Raw genomic sequence first — 21,409 nt, forward strand, 5'->3', positions numbered from 1 at the left:
GAAAGGGTATATAAAAAAAAAGAAACAAAAGAAGAGCGTCGAATTCTAACTATTCCTTTCACCGAGGATTTTATCGATAGAGTAAAAGCAGCTTCAGAAAGAAGCAATAAGAAACCTTTAAATAGAAACAAACAAAGAATAAAGAAGCTTTATTTTCAAAATGTACTGTATTGTTTTCATGAGGAAAAAACTATCGTCAATTTTATTGCGAAACATTTCATTGGAAAACAATTTTATCAAAAGCCTTTTGTACATATTTAAATTATTTATCGATTTAAAAATATACATATAAAAAATAGAGAAGAATCAATAAATTGCATTTTAAATGCGCAGAATATTTATTTCTAATTTTAGAATTTATTTTTCCAATTGTAATTGTCATTTTCGGACTTGAGAAACTTATTTAGAAATTGTTCGGGTAAGCGAAAGACTAGAGAATACTATATATATAGAAGAGAGGAAGTATGAGTATTATAAGGGGGTTCTTCTCTCCAGAATTAATTTCGAAGCTTCCAACACCAAGAGTACCACTCAGCTCGCTTATCGTATCACTCGATGCGAGGGCGTATTAGACATCCCATAACAAAGGAACCTACATGCCACACAAGTACTTTGGCACATTGAGGCTCAAGTATAAGAATAGGACAGACACGAGACACGACCTGGTTTGCCCTATTTTCCTATCTCGATATCCCTAAGGATCAAAGCGTTTTCATTTCCATTCATGGACCAAGTTACACTCAACATATCATCAATTTAAATAAGAAATCTAGAAAAATCGAATATCATTATTATTAAAACTAAATTTATAGTCTCAATATATTTTTTGTCAATTTATTCTCATATTTAGTATTCCTTTTTTTCAAATAAAAATATATTCGTAAATTTAAGAATAAAAAAATAACAATAAATAATAAATATAATTTAAATAAAAACATAGAAATGAAAATAATTGATATAAATTTTTTTTGTTTAATTTTTAAGCAATCTATTTTTAATAACAAAATAAAAATTAATAACAAATTTTTTTTAGTTAACTTTTTATACTGAAATATTGCATCAATGCTTTTTTCGATTTCAATGGCACAATGTGTTATTATCTCCTATACTCTTCGATTTTTGTATTTCTTTACCAAACACCCTTGAGGCATATATATACGCAGTTTTTATTGTAACTCGAGAATCCAGGGTGAAATAGATTCATGACAAAATTTTTTTTATTTATGGAAAACTATGCAATCGATCATCGCCAACGGCTTGTTACTCTCCCTCTCTCTCTCTCTCCCTCTCTAATACAACCTTCAACGTGACCGAGATTAAAACTTTATTACGAGGTTAAAAATGGTATATCAACTGTGGATTATCAGCTAAACAAGAAACAAAAGAAATTTTTTCCCTTAGGGAAAAAGAATAGATCTTCAACCAAGTACTCTTCTGCTTAAAATATTTTAACAATATTTTTAAACTAACTAGCAGAAAAAAATCAACAATCTTTCGAAAATACTATAATATTTGAAAAAAAACCAATATTTTCCTATACAAAAATTTTGAACTACTATAATTTTAAGTTACAACCACAACTATATCAATAAATGAAACAATTAATTCCTAATTATAATTGTATTGCATTCTTAAAAATTGTTTAATTTTGAAAATAGTTTTAAAAAATTATTTTATTTAATTATTAATATTGCTTCATTTTGTTTTTAAAATATTCTTAAAAAAGAAAATTATTATTTATTTTATTATTATTTATATTATTAAAATATTTTTTGATTTTATATTTCTTAAATTTTTTTTTTAATTTTTAACTATAATTAATAATATTCATTAATAATTCAATTAATGTGAATAATTTTTTTTTTAATTAAAAGCCCCTTCTGTTAGACTTCCAGCTATACAGAAAAGTAGATTGGAAAAACTTTCTTCAGGGGCATTATAAAAGTTTTCCCCTCGAATACTAGTTATTATTTCAAAAATAAATAAACTATTTTTTTTAACAAATAAAAAATTTGTCTTATTATTTTTAATAAATTAAATATTCACAAATTATAAAATAAATAATTATCCCGAAAAGTAACAAAGAAATCTAATTTACCATCAGTGATAAAATTAAATATCAATGGTTGATAATGTAGATATTTTACCAACTGATTGTAACACGCAAATTCCTTTTTTTCGAAATATATTTAAAATTAAGACAAAATTTGGCAAAAAAAAACATTTAAATCATTTTTATTCAAATATATTCTTCAATATATATCAAATAATATAAACAATTATTTAATTGTAAAAAATAAACTTAAACTATTAGAAAATTTAAACAATTTTTCTTTTTAAATATTTATCACAAAAAAAAGAAACTTGGTAAATATTTAATAAAATTTATTTTACAATTATGATGCAAAATATGATCTTATGATGCAAACATTTCAATTCACAAATAACGACTTAAATGTATATATTAAGGTACAATTTTATCAGAAAAAAAAATAATATCATTGAAACGTAAAAAACTAATTTAGTCTTGTAAAAAGTTACTACAACTAGAATTCTTTTTTTCAATGAGTAATCACCAGGAATACCAAATTAACAACTAAAAAATAAAACTATTTTTTTTAAAGTAAAACTAAGAACGTTAATATATCAGCAAAAAAATCAATTAAAAATACAAAAAAAAAACAGGATTAAAAAAAAATTTCAAAAATTGCCAATAAAAATTATTGCATCTTAGAAAACTTAAACGTCAGAAAAAGAAAATTAATTAATATAAAGTAATTTCAAATAAACATTTTAATATCGCATTTATGAGACAAAACATATTTTTGTCTATTTTCTTTTTATTAAATAAGTTTTAACATTGAAGTTCTCTAAGAAATTTGTGGTTCTTATAAATACTGACTAATATTTACAGAGAATTCTTCCTATATTTAAAAGAATCAATTATGCTTATAAAAAATTTTACATCGAATCTTCCTTGTTATACACTATTAATTTTTCGTTTACACGACAATACTTAGTGAAAATTCTCTTTAAACAAAAAAATTATCAAAAAAAAAACATTGTAAAACAATTTGTACTAAAAAAATGATTTCATTTAAAAAAAATAAAATTTCATTTCTATAGGATTCGAAATCAACTAAAATTTAACTTTGCCAAGCAACTCAAATACTCTATCGAGCATAACAAGAAAGTCAAATATTTTTTTTCTTCAAAATTGTAACGAAGAATACATAATATAATTTTTTGTGGACGGGTATTTTAGTTGGCTAAGGGGAAAAACGAAGCGTTGTTAATATTTTTTTTCAAATAACACAGTGGCCTAACAAACTATAATTTGGGACTTATAAAAAACAATTTTCATTTTTCCTACAATTTTCAACATAATCAAAATCACTCAACAATTATAAATTAATAATTGTCATATAACTTCGCACTTAAAATAAATTTTGATTTTTAGTTTATAATTATTGCCGTAAATAACACCCAAAGTTCTCGTTAGCTATGCCTCTGTTTGCAAATCACAAAACTTTCTCTTTTTCTGTTTCTTTTTTTTTTTTTTTTTTTTTTTGATTAGTAAATTGTAAATGGATTTATATCTAAATTCACACAATAAAAAGTTGAGTAAACTTTAAAAGAATTTGAAACGCTGTAACGATAATGATTTTGAAATTAAACAAAATGGACGCAAAATGAATTCAAATAATAGAATCACTGGTATAATAATTCTGTGATCGTTGTTTTTTTTTTTTTAAAGAAAAAATCGAAAAACAATCAGATTCATTCACTTTTGAGTTTCCTTCTTGCGCCCTTTTCCAAGTTCTAGAGGTAACATTCAAGCGCTGAAAATATATACATACATATAAAGAATTTAACGAATTTGCAACCAAAGAAAAGATTCCAATCTACACCGAGAAAAGAATTCTTCAAATTCCAGAAATAATCCGAATATCGACATCTGACACTTGAAAAAATTAGAATATTCAACCCAGAGTGAATTTTTCTAAGCAATCAAAAAATAATTTGATAAAAAAAAATATTTGACAAATTTGGCAAAATTCATTTATTAATCTAAAAAAATTGTTTTTTTCAAAGAAAATTCATTTTTAAAACAAAAAATAATTTTCTTAATATAATCAAAATTTTCTTCAATAAGTAATTAAATTGTTTTTCCAAAAATTTGAAAAATTAAATTATTACTTATTATTAGTGAAGAATATTCTTTTTCGGTGAATTTGAGAAAAAGAAAAACTAACAATATATAGTGTTAATTTTGTTTACTTACACTAATCATAATTCTTGTTTTAATATTTTTTTTTAGTTTTTTTTTTTTTTTTTTTTTTTTGGTTAAACGTCCAGGCTAAAATTTGTAATGATCACTAAAACAGTTATAGATGATGCCATTGTGTTGACATGAGATTGTTGGAAGATTCAATGGCTCTTGCAATAGCCTCATGTAGTCCATGATCTAACCAAAGTTGATTTAATTGTTTATATTTATCTCGGCAAAGTCTCATTGGATTCCCTCTCCGTAAACCTTGATCAGTTTCTCCATATTCATCGACATAAGGTGGACATGCAAAATAGCCTCGATTGGGACTTCTCATATAGAGGATTTCACATTCGCGTACACGTAGAAAAACGCTAACACCAGCTCCACATTTACTTGCATGATATGAACAAGCACCGACCATCATTTTATTTAATTCAGTCTGACAACAATAACTTTGCGAGCACAACATTGCACCGCAAACTAAACACATTGTTGGATTTCTCGAATCTTCACGATCACTATTTGGACATGCAAACAACGATACCATATTGATCAGCTCACTATAATCATCGGGAAGATCAACCAATTTATTAACTCTCAATGGTTCCTTAATAGCCACATCTTTAATTCGTTCATCCTTCACATCAGGACGATCAGACCAAACTTTCGCCAATTGCATAACAATTTCCGAGTCTAATAATTTGTCACACGTTATCGGAAGTCCAAGATATTTACAAATATTCTCATACGTATCGCCGCCTTCTCTTGTTAATTCAATCAATGCCGGTACATCAGTCACATAATGAAAATATAAAACGCAGCATCTCAAAAATGGTAAACACGCATTTTTAACACGTCTCCATAATTCAGCAGCTGTTTGATTACCAACGGGAATTTTCATTGTCTCAGCCATTTTGAATATCGATTTACAATGATCATCATCATCGTCTGACAATTGTCCATCAACATCCATTACTTCGCCTTCCTCGAATTTTGTTGTTAATAAAATTTTCACAATCAATCCAATAAACACAAGTTTCAAAGCATAAAGTTCCGCAATTCCTCCCGTAAGAAGTGTTGGATTCTCATTACTTTTCGTGTTGAATAAACTTGGCAGTGAATTGACAAGTCCAACCAGAAGACCAAAAGGATCCCAATCATATATCGAAACACCGTCCTGCGGGCTCTCCAATAGCATCGACAAATAATCCAGTGCATGATTCGCAATAGTCATATCATTACTTGAACTATCAGATTCCGATGAAAAATCCGTCCACGTTGATCCCATTACTGCCGAAATTCTTGCCAAACCTTCCAAACTATCCCTCTGCCTCGACGATAAAGCACCAAGTAACGGCTTATCTGTTTCTCTCAATAAACATTCAATTGCATGAATAGTGAAGGCCGTTGACTTCCAAGCAAGCAGCGGCACTCTTGGATCTCTACCATGTGCAATCACATTCAATCCCTTCGTATACGTTGCTTCAGCAAAAGTATGTATCATCGACACCAAATGTTCCGATAAACTCGGTCCCGATTTTGAATAAAGCGATTGAAATGCAACTCCATCATCACCAAGTTGATCAATAATCTTCTGCACCGGACATGAAATTATTTCACTCTCGGACGATGATGCCTCGGCCGATGATCCCTGTTTTACAGCTGCCAAACAATATCGACACGTTGCATCATGAACATTTGTCAATTCCACCGAATCATTTTTTTGATTTTTACAACTCAATGCAATTTTCAATGCATTCAACCACGATTCAAATGTGAGATTCGGTTGTTGAAAAGAAGGTTGCAAATGACCCAATGCTGGCATCAATGGCAATATAGTATTACTCAAACATTCACAAAGTGGACAAAGATATTCCAATTGTTCAACATCAAAACTCGATGGCTGTCTCAATCGATACGGTCGTCTATTTTCCTTATTAAAAACAATTTCAAAATATTTTTGCCAACATAATGCATGCATCACGTGACCACACGTACGTGTATGTGGCGATGCTCCCAAATTTGCCGACAAATAAAGTGGATCCGGTTCAACACTATTGTCACGATTTTGACAAAGAACAGTTGACTGTTGAACAAACGCTGCCAATACCATAACTTGTAGACCAGAACCCGATGCCGTGACTGTTTGATCCTCCTGACAAAGAATACATGTATCTGTTTTTTTATCACACAAACGATTTGTTTGTCCATGACCCAATGCAACAATTGTATCCTGCGTACATTCAACTAAATCCATCGGTGATCCTTTACTTTCACTATTATCAATATCAAGTGTTGTCTCTTCAAATAATTTTGCATTTTTCTTCAAAAAATGACTTTGCATCGCTGCCATTTGTGCCATGACTTTTGCACGTTTCTGCGCTGCCATTTTTGTTCGCCATTCCTTGCCATTTTTCTCTGGCTCTTCAATTTGTTGTGTTGATGTCGTTGCAACTGGTTCCTTCTCTGAAACACCGGCAACTTCACGATATTTACCCAAAACCCAAGTGAGCAAATCGGCGTGCGCATCAATACGCGGACTACTCGAAAGATCTTCCAATAATTTCAAAATATTCCATTTTATTGCACGATTGGTAAAATTCAAAAATGGATAATTCCCCGATTCCTGTTCTTGTAGAGCGTAACCAATCAAATGAAGTATCTTATGCACCTGCGGCTCGGAATAACTTCTCGCCCGTAAATTTAATGCACGTTCGAGTACAGTTTGCATTATATGAAACATAACATCACATTTTAATAAATTTGCCACTAAACTAAATGATTCGGTTAATTTTGGCAATTGTGGTGGCGGGCAACATTCCAATTCACCAGCAGCCTTACGACGTTTACGTTGCTCTTCCTCCGATTTACTAAGTTCCTCTTTTGTATAATGATAAAAGAAAATATTATACTCAGGATATAAATGTGGTTTTAATTTATACAATCCTTTACCACCGGATAATTTCATTGATTTCTTAAAATTCGCCACATCGTCTATAACTCTCTCCATTCCAGTTTCATGATGTACATCATCAGGTAATGTTTTATTAAGTTCCGAATGTGATAATGGTTTTATACAAAGTTGTTGAATAATTTCCTTTCTCAAACGATCATCCTCAGTAACTTGACCCACACCAGGAACATGTCTCTCACCAATAATTGTATTCAACAATCCAAGAAATTCCTCCACTAAATTAATAGTCTGCCTAATACTGTCCTCCTCTGGATTTCTCAATGTATTTATTTCAAATTCAGGATCAGCCCAATTGAGAAGATTAAATTTATTTAAAATCAATATTAAAAATTCATTACTCTCAATGAGTGCAGCACCAGCTTGAAGTAGAATAATATCTCTATCTAACATTTCTGTTCGACATTTCACATTATGATAAAAATAAAGTTGATTTATAAGGGAATATCCATTTCTTCGCCACATACCCGCATGAACTTGAGAAATCATTGCCTGTGCTCGTAATACTGGTTCGATAATTTGTTCAGGTGTTGGTTTTGTTTGAGCCGAAAATTCCGGACTTTGAAAATGAAGATCATATTGTTCAAGATAGAGAAATAATCCAGCGAGAAAACGTGATAATGGAAGATGTATTGACACCGGTTCTGAGGAAACATCATATTGAATACAAGATGTACTATAATCAGCCAATTCTCTCACCTGTGAACGTCCACTATCAGGTTGCTCATAAAGTTTCTTCAAAACCAAACGAAATGCTTTTATCAATACCAATTTATCAGAACCACACCATTCTAAAGCAAGACTAACAACCGGAAATAATTTTATATGAAGATTAAAAGCCGACTCCCATTCGGGTTCATATTCCATATGTTGACCAACTTGCCTCACAACAGCATCCATTGATTGCATACTACACAACAGTGTCAATAACAAATTAACACCCTGTAAAAATCCCCTTCTCAATTCATCAGTCCATGTATCTGGCTTAACACTCAACAAATATCTCAAATCATAAAGAATAAAATGCGCCCTCTTAAATGGAATATTCGGTGAATTTCTTTCAAATTCAAGTTTACCGGCAGCATTACATTTACGTGAACTCTCCGAAATAAAAGTATTAAACAAAATAAACAAAACATCATGATGTGCAATCAAATGATGTGCCAAAGTTGGCGTCGTATAAAGTTGAACCGAAAATGAAACAATTGAAAATGAATGATCATGATCATCACGAATAAAATCCTTCATAACTGAACCATATCTATGTGTAAAAACAATTGCAAGTGCTTTTTTACTTTCATATTCCATAAGCATTCCAGTAATAAATAATTTATGCCAAGCAGTTCTCGCCGATTTCCAAAGTTGTGAATCCCTCATCAATATACCTTCAACAATTGTCATTTCCGGTAATTTTGTATTTAACGCAATATTACTGAACAATATTCGAAAACCTTCACAAAGACTAATAAAACCCTGCAACCATCTTAATAATTTCATGGCAAATATTTGATGCGCTATCACATGTGCATGTACAACAAGAACTTTCAACGGTCGATTATTATTCCTTGTCATGTAACGTTCAATTTCTGATTTTAATTCACTACAATGTGAAAATCCAGAACATTTAATCACTGTTCTACCCTCACGATCAATATTCGTGACAAATTCAATTGCATCACGTTGAGTACATTTTATCACACGTGTAAGAGTACTAATAACCTGATCAAATGTATGTATCTCATCATTATAAAGAACAGTACAATATGTATCAGCTGTCGCTAATAGACCCAATGGATTTTCATCAGTATCTTTTAATAATAAATCCGATGGTAAACCTGGTGTATGTTCCATTGATAATAATTCATAACAATATTTCAAAACCGCTTCAAATATAACAACAGCACGATCAGTGACATCCTGTGGTAATTTACGTGCACCCGATTCTCTTGCTCTTATACCGGCCAAATGAATTTTACAATAAGGTTCCTTTTTCCATGCTTCAGTATCGCCACAATCACAACAACCACCGCCAGGCGATGTTCCCATTTTATATTTATGATTACGATGTTCCGATTGTTTAAAACAATCGAGACACAATACACACGTGGAATCAACACCGCATTCACGACAATTATAAGTTGGTTCACCCATTTTAAGAACACGTCCACAAACCGATGGTGGATTATCTAATTCGCTTAATAATTTTAAAACAATTTGTGGCTCCCCATTACAAATAAATTCCTCGAGTGTACTAAAGAGCATTTTTTTCGCTGTATCCTCATCGAAATTCCAATCGAGACAATCATCATTTGGCTCGGGACTATAAATTTTTGGCACCCAAATTCTCCAGTGTTCTTTTAAATTCGATAGAGAAAGGGCACCTTTATCCATTTTATCCATCCACATATTGACACAAGGTTTATGGGAATTAATATACATTGGAAGGGCATGCGATGGTTTACCCATCTTTTCACTTTGTTCACTTTGATCATTTTCCTCGTTCATCCTTTTGCCTGATTTTTTATTGATGTTTTTTACAGTAGAGAATACTGCAAATAAAACAGATTTGTTACAAAAAAAAAAAAAACCCACAATTGTCATCTATAAAGAATTATCAATTTCCAAGAGAATTTTTACAGAGGAGCACGTTGATAAAATTTTTGGAAAAAACTTGCCTTGTATAAAATAATGTTAAATATATTTTTTTATTTGCAGACTAAATTTCAAATTAAAGAGCATCAAAATTCAAAATATGGAATTTCTTTTAAAATTTTTATAAAATAGAATTTTTATTTCATCAAATTTTAATTCAATCAAATTTCCATTTAGCGTAAATTTTTATTTAAATGAATTTTTAATTAACCAAATTTCTATTTAAACAAATTTTCATTTAACCAATTTTTTATTTTAAAATGAGCAAAAATTTCTGAACGTTCAAATGAACAAAATATTTTTTTTCAATCTATAAATTATCAAAAATTATAATGTCAATGTAAAATAAAATAGTTAATTAAACAAATATTAAATTAACAATTTCTTTTTAGATATTTAAAACAATATTTTGTAATAAAATTAGTACTTAAAGAAGTTGCAAAATAAATGTTGTTCATTTGAACGTTCAAAACTTTTGACTCATATTTTAAAAAGTATTAATTTAAATAAAATTTTATTTAAACAAATTTTTATATAGCAGAAATTTTTAATTAGCAAAATTTCCATTTTAATTAACAAATTATAGAATTTATATTTTTTTCCAGAACTTCTTTTTTACTTTTAACGTTAGTATAAAAAATATTCCGAAGGTTAATTCCATAAACTAATAAAATTAAACGCAAAAAACGAAAAAACAAAGGTGTATCATAACACAAAGGATTAAAATAAAATTTTTTCACATCTTCTTTTTTTGGTTTTTTAAAATCTACAGAATTTCTGAAATGTTAAATATTTCTAAAAGAATTTAATAAAAGGTGTGAGAAATTCTCCTCTTATACAAAAAAAAATTACTATTCAATTTTAATGAGATGGAAAATTTTCTTTCCTTGTAATTATGAATCAATCGATTAAAAAGGAAAATTCTATTTTAAAAAATACGAATCAATAAAAGAATCATGATTTTTAGAATTTTTTTCTCATAAAAAACAATTTTTTTGTATATAAATAGTAATAAGTGAAAATAAAGTAAAAATAAAATAAAAAAATCGTAAATTTTAAACCAGGAAAACATTGAAAAACAATTTTAAAGCCTAAAAATGACGTAGTGATATCACCATCACAAATGAATCAGATTTTAAATGGCTCCCAGGAAGTTAAATTTGTAGATGACTATGCATTTTTAAATATATTATAGATTTTGTATCTTACAAATAAATATAGCAAATGTTAGATACATATTTGTAAGAATGAGTAATAATAAAACAAGACATAAACATATTACTCATATTACAAAACATTAAAATAATTTAAAAACTATTACTCGTCTTTATATATGTGCCAAAGATTTTTTACATTTCTTTAAATGTCGAAATACTGCAAAAAAAAAATTACATAATCATCGTCACAATATAAAAAAAAAGAAATAAAATTAATTAAAATTAAAATATAAATTCAAAAACAAAAAAAAGATTCCGATTTTATAAAACACTTAATTTATTTTTATTACTTGTTTCTACGTATTTTTTATTATGATTTACGACAAATACAAACAAAAGTACTTCAATTACATAACAAATTTTCTCAGTAAATTAACTTTTTATAAATTTAAATCACAACTAAATGACGATTACGAATCACTTTATAAATTAAAGATAAGTATTTTGAAAAATCTTAGCACACAATAAACAAACAAAAAATCAAAATAATATTGATTATTTAAAAAATTAAAAATACTACAAAAGAAAATTTTCCAACCTTTTGTTTTAAATTATTTATAGAATATAATATAAGAATTATTTTTCTCTGAATTCACAAGTGCTATGACCTCTATTTCATTCCGTTTTGACGTTTAAAGTATCCCTTTCAATTCAAGAGAAAGTTATTTTAGTCTGTATATACATTTAAACTTTAAACTATATTAATGCAATAATATGTATTTTCAAATGTCATTTGATTGAATTAGCCAGCTTAGTTTTTCCTTTTTTTTTATAATCAAATAATGATGTTTAATAGGCTTATAGTGAGGAGCAGTAGTTTCCAACATGTTTTATAAATGTGCTACGCACTGATTGAATAAAAAAACAACAGGAGCGTGATAGACACAATTGAATAGAAAAAAAATTAGCATAATTCTTTTTTTTTGAAATTAAAAAGAGACTTGTCCTATTTTTAACCACTTCCGAGGATAATACTCACTCGTATATATGAAGAACAGGCCAAGGTCAATAAAAGTAGACAAGGAAATGTCTTTGTTTTACAAAATGCCAATGATCTTTAATTCCTGATTCAGCATTTGTTTATCAAATCTTTTTTATTTCAAGACAATTAGCGCAATTCCATTGACACTGCGCATTTTTTCTTTATTAAATGACTGCTGTCTTTGACATATCACGTTAAACTAATAAGGAAGTCACTTTGATATACACAAGACAGCTGGTTCCACAACACACAAAATGGCTACAAATCGCTAGTTCTTCTTGGCTACAATGCCAAAATACTTTGATTATATACAAATGCTAAGATTGGAAACTACTACTCTTTACTACAATATTTTCTGCTCAACTGATAGCAGCGCCAATTTAAATTACATTTTTTTTACACAACTTTTTTTTTTAAATTTCATTGAAACTTTCAATGTTTTCATAAGGAAATATTGGAAATTTCATGAAAACGAGGGGGCGGCAAAATTTAAATGTAATGAAATTTAATATAAAAAAACCACTATTTTCAATTGTTAATTAAATAGTAATTAAGAAATATCTATTGTTGTTATCCAATCTAATTGTGGAATAATAATTTAAATTAATGTTCCATATTATAAACAATGATTAAAAAATGTATTTATTGTTTATTTATTTTTTATTCATTTATTATTTATTAAATATTTATTAATTTTTTTATTTGTTTATTATTTGTTTATATAAAATGGTAGTTAATTATTATTAAATTAATGAATTATTTATTAAATAATTATTTTTTGATTGCAGAAATTTTCACAATTTTTGAAACAAAACGAATTTGGAGATGAAACACAAAAACGAACAAGAAAAAAACAAACAACTAAACAAATAGAGAAGATCAAGATTATAGAAAACGACAACGAAGCATAGGAAAACAAAAAGAGATCAAAAATCGAAAAATAAATCGAAAATGTGACACAAATACGAATGAAAAATATCAGTTTATTGAAAAACCCAAATCGAAATAGCAAATGAAATTTCATTTCAACTAAATAAAATACTAATTGAATTAAAGTGCCTTTCACTGTGGAATTTAACAAATTAATTACAACCTGTCTCATTTAGACAAGAGGGACTCACCGTTTGTTGATTCAGAAGTTGGCGGGATGCTGGGTCCATTATTCCTCTGCAAAACTGATTTTGACTGATCTGCAACCTGCAAACTCCTTCCTTTCTGTCCTTTTAACCTACAAAAATAAAAAATGTAATAAAATTCAAAAAATTAATGTACTAATTAAATTTTTAAGTTAATTAGTTTAAGCAAATTAAAACTGTAAATATAAAGGTAAAATAAATTATTTAATTTAAATTACCTGTTAAAATAAAGTATAATTGGAGTTTTTCAAATCTTTAGAATCACTTTTTTTTTAATTCTCGCAACACTATAAAATTTCAATTTATTTATTAGAAAAAATATTATAAGTCCCGTACTGTATATAAATTATATTATCTAAATTATTTTATAAGATTTATAAAATTTGAAGAAAATGGAACACTTTTTTTTAATTTTCGCAACTCTAGGAAATTTTTGATTTAAATGTATTTATATACATTCCCGCACTGAATTTAAATATTATTTATTATTATTCTGGAATTTGTTATCTCCGAATGTAGCTCTGAAAAGAAAAAGAAAAAACAATTTTAATTGCTGAAATAGTAAAAAACTTTAAAATATATCATTTTTTATTTATCAAAATGCTGTTTTTAATTATTTATAATATTATTAAATGATGTGTTTCTATGTTTAGGTAAAATTCAGATTAAACTATTTTAGATTAAGAGAATTTAAGAGGTAAAACAATTGTTGGATAACCCCAATTGTTTACCTGTGAAAGGTCGATAAACATATTCAATGAATCAAGCACCCCTCTCATCCCTAACCATCGATTCAAGTTTCGACAAGAATCGTGCATCATTCAATTCTTGAATTAATATCAACATAATAATTAAATTTGAAAATGAAAAACATGCAAATATAGAATTACAAGTATAAGATAGCAATTTGCAATTGCATATAACCTCAAAAATGACACTTTTCTGATTTTATGAACAAACTCCCATACAAATCATAAGAATTAAATCACAATTGAACATGAATTAAAAATAAAATGATGACTCAATAATTAGTTTATTAGTTATATAAAAAAAAATCTAAAAACTGATTACACACTTACCAATTAACAGCGCGAATTCCTGTCCATGAATTCCGCCCGGTGTGATGAAAACATTTCTAGTCTAAATAAACCCTGGAGATCCCTCCTCTAGGTTAATCCAAATTTTCATTAAATTTGCATTTAAAGAAAATTTGGAAAATTCACCTTACAAGGAGACCAGGTTCCATGAAAACATCAAAACATTATTCATCATTCAACCAGAAACTGCGCTTTTTGGCCTGTCTTTCAACAATGTTGCCATTCGAGCTGCAACATAAAAATGAACAAAAATTATTTGCTATTGTCTAAAACCTCAAAAACGATACTTTTTCGATATTATGAACAAACTCCCACAAATAATTAGAAATCAATCACAATTAAATGTGAATTAAAGATAAAATGCTGACTCAATAATTAGGTTATTAATTTTATAAAAAAAAAAAAGTCTAAAAACGCATTTCACACTTACCAATTAATAGCGCGAATTCCTGTCCATGAATTCCGCCCGGTGTGATGAAAACATTTCTAGTCTAAATAAACCCTGGAGATCCCTCCTCTAGGTTAATCCAAATTTTCGTTAAATTTCCATTTAAAGAAAATTTATAATGTTCCCCTTACAAGGAGACCAGGTTCTATAAAAACATCGAAACATTATTCATCATTCAACCAGGAACTGCGCTTTTCGTCCTGTCTTCCAACAATGCCGCCATTGGGTATGAGCTGCAACATAAAAATGAACAAAAATTATTTGCAAATTTTTCACTACAACAAACGACGCCATTGTGGAAAATTTTAATTGTTGTAAATTTTAGCAACAAATTAGAGGAATAATAGGAAATATTCAGTTCCAATTCACCTGAAATATTATTCCCCTCCACTTGGCGAAAAATTTATGTAAAAAAAATCGTTCATACTTACCATGACTTTCCAAGACAAATGTGAAGAATCAGGGAGATACGACCTTTTCAAAAGTAACGTACAGGTTCAAATACGCTGAAATGGTGCTTGATCCTGATTGGGCGAAAGGAAAATGGCGACTTCACTTGAATCGAAGTTGCAATATCGATACATCGATATGACGTCACGCTTGGACAAGTCTTCTGTGATTGGTTCAACCAAAACTGTCCATATTTGAAATTCATGTGTACCGAGCTTTATATTTTGCTTCAATAAAAGTCACTAGATTTTTTTAGTGATTTTAATTGTCAACAGTGTGAACTAGATATATGACAGAAAGTACTAGAAACGGGAAGGAAAAGTAGCAGTAGAAAATTTTCGATATTTTTGCGTTATAATTTTCGTTTTTACGTACTTTTTTGATATTAAAAAAAGCACGTAAGTATAATTTTTTTTTTTAATTTGTACTTAAAATTTATATCTATTTAAGTATATAATAAAAAAAAAGTTGTATTTAGTGGAAAATTTTAATCAAGGCCTTTAACCTATTTTGACATTTAATTAGCTGACTTGGTAAATACTATTTTACAATTCCAAATTCCAGCTTGTAGCAATAATAAAATAGATAATTTCAATTTATTTGTAAAATGTTTTTAAACACAATACAAAATCATTTGTTTATTAACAATATAATTTTCAAAATATTATGATTCAAAGAGAAATTTTCTTGACACGTTAGTAAAATTCATGTATATTTATTAAAATTGATAAGTCATAGAAACAAATTTTTTTATTGTCATTGTGTTTATCTCGATATTATGTATACTTATCATTGTAGAAAAGTAATTTGTAAAAATACATAAATATGTGTTTTTTTGCCATATTTCAAATTTAAGAGAAATAGTTTCTTTAAAAACTGACATTTTGGAAAGTATTAATATTTAATTACATGAATAGGAAAATTTTTAAATGCGTCGAAATGTTTTTTTTCTCAATATTCCATATTGCTTTTTTGCAAATATTATATAAAAATTCGTAAACTTTTTTTTTTGTAATTGAAATTTAATGAGTAGAATTTTTTCAGGATTAGTCATTTCAGTGGCTGGGAGTTGAGACAATTTTTCAAAAAAAAAACCTAAACATGACGGAGGACATGTTAGGTGCGGATATATGTAGAGTGTGTCGATCAGACGATCCTGATAGACCACTCTTTCATCCTTGTATTTGTACGGGTAGTATAAAATGGATACATCAGGAATGTTTACTTCAATGGATGAGATATTCGCGAAAGGAATATTGCGAACTTTGTGGATATCGTTTTTCATTTGCTCCAATTTACAGTCCCGATATGCCACGACGTTTACCATTACGAGACGTTATTGGTGGTTTATTTTCAAGTATCGTCACCGCAGTTAAATATTGGTTACACTATACTCTAGTTGCCATTGCTTGGCTCGGTATTGTTCCACTAACAGCATGTCGTATTTACAGAGTTTTATTTAGTGGATCACTTGATTTAATACGGGTAAGATTAATTTTTCATTTTTCAATGATTTTTTAATGAAATTGGATTTCTAATTGTTTTTTTTTCTTTAGATTTTGTCATTGCCAATGGATATGATATCGACGGAAAATATCTCGTCGGACGTGTTTCATGGTGGACTCGTGATAATATGTAGTCTAGTCGCTTTTATTGGTTTGGTATGGTTGCGAGAGCAAATTTTACATGCAGGCGGTCCAGATTGGTTAGAAAGAGATAATGTACAATTGCCACCTGTTGATAATCCACCAGCGGTGGAGGGTCAACAACAACAGAATGATGAGGAACGTGTGATTCATCAGCCAGAGGTACCTGAGAATAATAATATACCACCTTTTGTCGATGAACCCCCCGCCGAAGAAGAACCAGGCGACGAAGGTTTGTAATATTTGAACTACTTGTTTTTTAATAACAATTTTATTTTAATAATTATTATTCATTACTATTAATGATTAAAATACAATAAATTGAAATTTTTATTTAATAGCAATTCATCCGTTGATTAATAATCCAATGTATCCGGAGGAAGTGAATCCAGTTGTTTTTCCCGAAGGATTAGTGAGAGAGGAGGAAATTGCCGCTCCTCGTCAAGAAGTAGACAGACCAAATGGTAGAGTGATGAGAAATTTGGCTCATTTGAGGGCTCATTTTCAAGGACAAGCAGCTCCATTACAGGGTCAAGCACAAATTCAAGGCGAGGCAGAAGAAGCGAATTGGAATCCAATGGAATGGGATCGACCAGCGGAGGAACTAACTTGGGAACGTCTTCTCGGTTTAGATGGATCTCTACTTTTTCTCGAGCATGTCTTTTGGGTTATTTCTCTAAATACCCTTTTCATCGTTGTAAGAATTGTTTTTTTTTCTTCTGAATGCTTTGAATAGCGTATTAATTATTTTTTTTCCTCAGGTATTTGCATTTTGTCCATATCATATTGGACATTTTGCAATAGCAAACATGGGACTTCAGGATCACGCAGCAGCCTCTCATTTTGAGGGACTGGTGACAACGCTCAGTGGTTATTGTGTAATTGGCGTGTGTTTGGTGATATTACACACGTTGGCCGCACTTTTTGGATTACGTACATCGCAACGTATTCTTGGACTTTGTTACGTTGTCGTAAAAGTCTCATTACTATCGGTGGTGGAAATTGGTGTATTACCATTGGTTTGTGGATGGTGGTTAGATATTTGTTCATTGGCAATGTTTGACGCCACACTTAAGGATAGAGAATCATCATTTCGTCATGCACCAAGTACATCTATGTTTATTCATTGGCTCGTTGGAATGGTCTATATTTACTATTTTGCCTCCTTTATTCTTTTATTGCGCGAAGTATTAAGACCCGGTGTTCTTTGGTTTTTGAGAAATCTTAATGATCCTGATTTTTCGCCAATACAAGAGATGGTACATCTGCCAATATTACGACACGTGAGACGACTTGTTGCGTCGGCAGTGATTTTTGGTACTGCAATATTATTGATGCTTTGGCTTCCGGTGAGAATTCTTCGATGGGCTTGGCCTGGATTTTTACCTTACACGGTCACTGTTCAAAGTGAAGCTCAGGTAATTTTTATTTTTGTACAAAAAAAGATGTTTTAATAATTATTAATGAATCTTCTTAATTGATTAATTCTCTTCTTTCTTTAATTTCAGGTGAGTGAATTGTCGTTGGAATTGTTATTGCTGCAAGTGATTTTGCCGGCTTTATTGGAGCAAAGTCACACGAGGACTTGGTTGAAGGCATTGGTGCGAGGATGGTGTCAAGTGGTGGCTTGGATTCTTGATTTGCAATCGTATCTGTTGAGAGATCAAGCGGAAGATCCAGGACCGGCTATTGCCGAGGAGCCGCAACATCCAGATTTGGGAGCTGCTCATCAAGCAATGATTCAAAGAGAAGCACCGACTGATTTCCAGCCTTACGTAAGACCACGTTGGTTCCATGGAAGATTGATTGGATTATTGCTTTTCGTGTGCGTTTCTCTCGTTATTGCGAGTTTAATAGCCATGACACTTCCCGTTTGGCTTGGACGTCGAGTAATGGCTTTGTGGATGGTTGGAGCACCTGCACCGTCGCCTCCAGTTTTACCACCGACAATACCCACCAGCAGTAAGTATTTAAATTATTTTTTAAAACTAATTTTGTATTCATTTTCATTTTTTTTTTCTCTAGATGGAAGCGGTCCAATTGTGACATTATGCGGAAGAGTTCACGAAGTTTACACAGTTGCTTGTGGAACGTACGTTTGTTGGGCGGCATTCCGTGGATTAGCATTGGCAATATCTTGGCTTCCACGTGGTAGACGAGCAATAATTGATCGTATCAAACATTGGGCAATTCTTGGAGCTAAAGCGTCAGTAGCATTTTTCCTATTAATTGGAGTGATTCCATTGTTATTTGGTTTACTTCTAGAGCTTGTTGTTGTGGTTCCATTGCGTGTACCATTGGAGCAAAATCCAATTCTTTTTATTTGGCAAGATTGGGCACTTGGTGTTCTTTATACAAAAATAGCAACCGCATTGACAATGATGGGTCCCGAATGGCGTTTACGTCTTGCAATTGAAAAAGCCTATACTGATGGAATTCGAGAAATGGATTTAAAATTCATTGTCACTGAATTAGCAGCACCGGTAATATGTTGTTTTGGTCTTGCTCTTGCAATTCCTTATGCCGTCGCTTATGGAATTGTTCCTTTATTAGTGACAAATATTCAAACACAAATTCTAATAGCTCGACGTCTTTATCCATTTCTTTTATTGGTCAATGTTGTTTGCATTGTCATTCTATTTCAAATTCGTCAATTCAAAAAGCTCTATGAGCATATTAAAAATGATAAATACCTCGTGGGTAAAAGGCTCGTTAATTATGAGCACAGAAATAAGTCACAATCGCAACAACAACAACAGCAACAACAGAGATCAAATTGATTTTTGATTCACGATTTAGATTTAGCTTCGTGTACATTCTGATGAATCAGCTCGATTAGTAACGATAAATTAATAACTAAAAAAAAAAAAACGTTACTCGGATTTTGTTTCTTTATAGTTTAATATATTTATCTAAAAGGCGTTAACTTAATGAAAAGTCTGTTGTTCTTGAGTTTATCGCTTGTCAGTTGTATAATAATCCACGATGCTTTATTTATAGTCAATTATTAACTTATTTTTTATTATCGGGTCAGCGACGAACGGAAATGGTTTTATTTTACAGAATTTCTTTTAAAACATTACATTTCGTTTGAAAATTTAATAGAGAAAATTTTTTAACGGAAAAAAATTGTTTTTAAGAAAGAGCTGATTGTGGTTTTTTTGTTTTCTTTTTTTATAAAAAAAAAAAAAAATTTTTACATTAATTTTGGAATTTGGATGTATTTCAAATTGAAATAATGTGAAATTTAATGGTTCAGTTAATATGGAAGTGTATGTGTACAAATAACTGGATTGAATATTGAGAAGGATTTAGATTAATAATTAATGTACTAAAGTATAATAATAGTTATTTGACTTTTCCATAAATTCTTTAAAATTCGATTGACTTTAGTTTTTGAAATAAATCAACTAAGTTCAAATGAATTTTAAAGATATTCCATTAATAATAATTAATATACCTGATTAAAATTATAGGTCGTTATCATATGAAGTGTATTTTTTTTTTATTTTCTAGAGAGAAAAATTACCGCTCATATTTTTTTAACGAAATAGTTGCTTCAAATGAGATCTTTTAAATTTATACATCAAATTGCAACTTAAAAAAAAGCACTAACTTTAAATTTCAATAAGTATTTTTAAAAAATATCATAAAGGTTTATTTGATATTAATTGGAATTGAAAAGATGAATAATGTTAAAAATAAGAAAAATTATTTACGTTTCGAAAATTTTTATTCCACCGGTGAAAACTTTTACAAAATTAAAATTGCTTTTCGGTACAATTTTATTTTTCACATACAAATGTGAATAATTGAGTTTCCCTCCGTATTTCTTTTTTTTTTGAGATCATTAAAGCCGATTAAAAAAGAAACATATTTGTTTTCATATAAAAATATAAAAAGTAAATATTATGCATCTGACTTTGTAAGTACGCAGTTAGAAACATTGAGCGAAATAAATATAATCACTTAACAAAAATAATAACATTGTTCTGAGAGTATGTGTACATTTCATAATATGTAATAATAAAAATCAATGGTTATTAATACGAAAACCTGTCAAAATTTTGTGCACTGTTCATATTTAACGAATTATCAGAAAATTAATTTGTTCGTCGTTAATTTATAATACTGAACCCGTTAAAACAATACAAAAATAAAACAGTGTAAGAATTTTCTACGCTGCAGGGAACTTCCTGAATAAAGAATATCTCTTTGTAAAAATTCCCATGACTTTTTTTATTAGCAATCAGAAATTTTTTTTTTTGTTAAGAACATATTTTGTTGTGTTTTAATTTTACAAAATTTGAATAGGTTTGCACAACTTAAAAAAGCTATTTTAAAATAGTTTATAAAATAAGTAAGAAAGAAAAGGAAAATGTAATTTATGTATATATTTATATACACATATATATAAGTAAAACTACTTGTATAAACGCATTATTATGGTGTATACTTAGAAGAAATAAATAAATAATAATAAAAAGAAAACTATTTTAAAATAGTTTTTTATTTCGATTTAAATCCTCAAAAATTA

General features: G+C 29.2%; 2 protein-coding genes across 2 annotated transcripts; one reads left to right on the plus strand and one right to left on the minus strand.

Annotated features, from left to right (window-relative positions):
* Positions 1–2,820: 2,820 nt before the first annotated feature.
* On the minus strand, positions 2,821–12,377 carry LOC127284814 (E3 ubiquitin-protein ligase UBR2). The gene is made up of 3 exons (XM_051310510.1): positions 12,093–12,377; positions 4,286–9,793; positions 2,821–3,842 (listed from the first exon to the last, which is right to left on the minus strand). Exon 2 carries the CDS (start codon positions 9,747–9,749, stop codon positions 4,389–4,391), a length of 5,361 nt encoding a protein of 1,786 aa, XP_051166467.1. The 5' UTR covers positions 9,750–9,793; positions 12,093–12,377; the 3' UTR covers positions 2,821–3,842; positions 4,286–4,388.
* A 3,114-nt stretch (positions 12,378–15,491) lies between these two features.
* On the plus strand, positions 15,492–21,366 carry LOC127284797 (E3 ubiquitin-protein ligase MARCHF6). The gene is made up of 7 exons (XM_051310469.1): positions 15,492–15,624; positions 16,271–16,711; positions 16,783–17,104; positions 17,214–17,569; positions 17,634–18,290; positions 18,381–18,834; positions 18,898–21,366. Exons 2-7 carry the CDS (start codon positions 16,328–16,330, stop codon positions 19,650–19,652), a joined length of 2,928 nt encoding a protein of 975 aa, XP_051166426.1. The 5' UTR covers positions 15,492–15,624; positions 16,271–16,327; the 3' UTR covers positions 19,653–21,366.
* The last annotated feature ends 43 nt before the right edge of the window (positions 21,367–21,409 follow it).

Source organism: Leptopilina boulardi, unplaced genomic scaffold (genome assembly GCF_019393585.1).
Source record: "Leptopilina boulardi isolate dan_hultmark-lab unplaced genomic scaffold, ZJU_Lbou_2.1 LbouV2_325, whole genome shotgun sequence".
In the NCBI taxonomy this organism is placed as follows: Eukaryota; Metazoa; Arthropoda; class Insecta; order Hymenoptera; family Figitidae; genus Leptopilina; species Leptopilina boulardi.

Coding starts and splice junctions, on each gene's coding strand:
- LOC127284814 (XM_051310510.1), bottom strand. CDS start 9,749: ATGAACGAGGAAAATGATCAAAGTGAACAAAGTGAAAAGATGGGTAAA.
- LOC127284797 (XM_051310469.1), top strand. CDS start 16,328: ATGACGGAGGACATGTTAGGTGCGGATATATGTAGAGTGTGTCGATCA. Junction 17,105..17,213: donor AGAAGAACCAGGCGACGAAG/GTTTGTAATATT, acceptor TTTATTTAATAG/CAATTCATCCGTTGATTAAT. Junction 17,570..17,633: donor TAAATACCCTTTTCATCGTT/GTAAGAATTGTT, acceptor TTTTTTCCTCAG/GTATTTGCATTTTGTCCATA.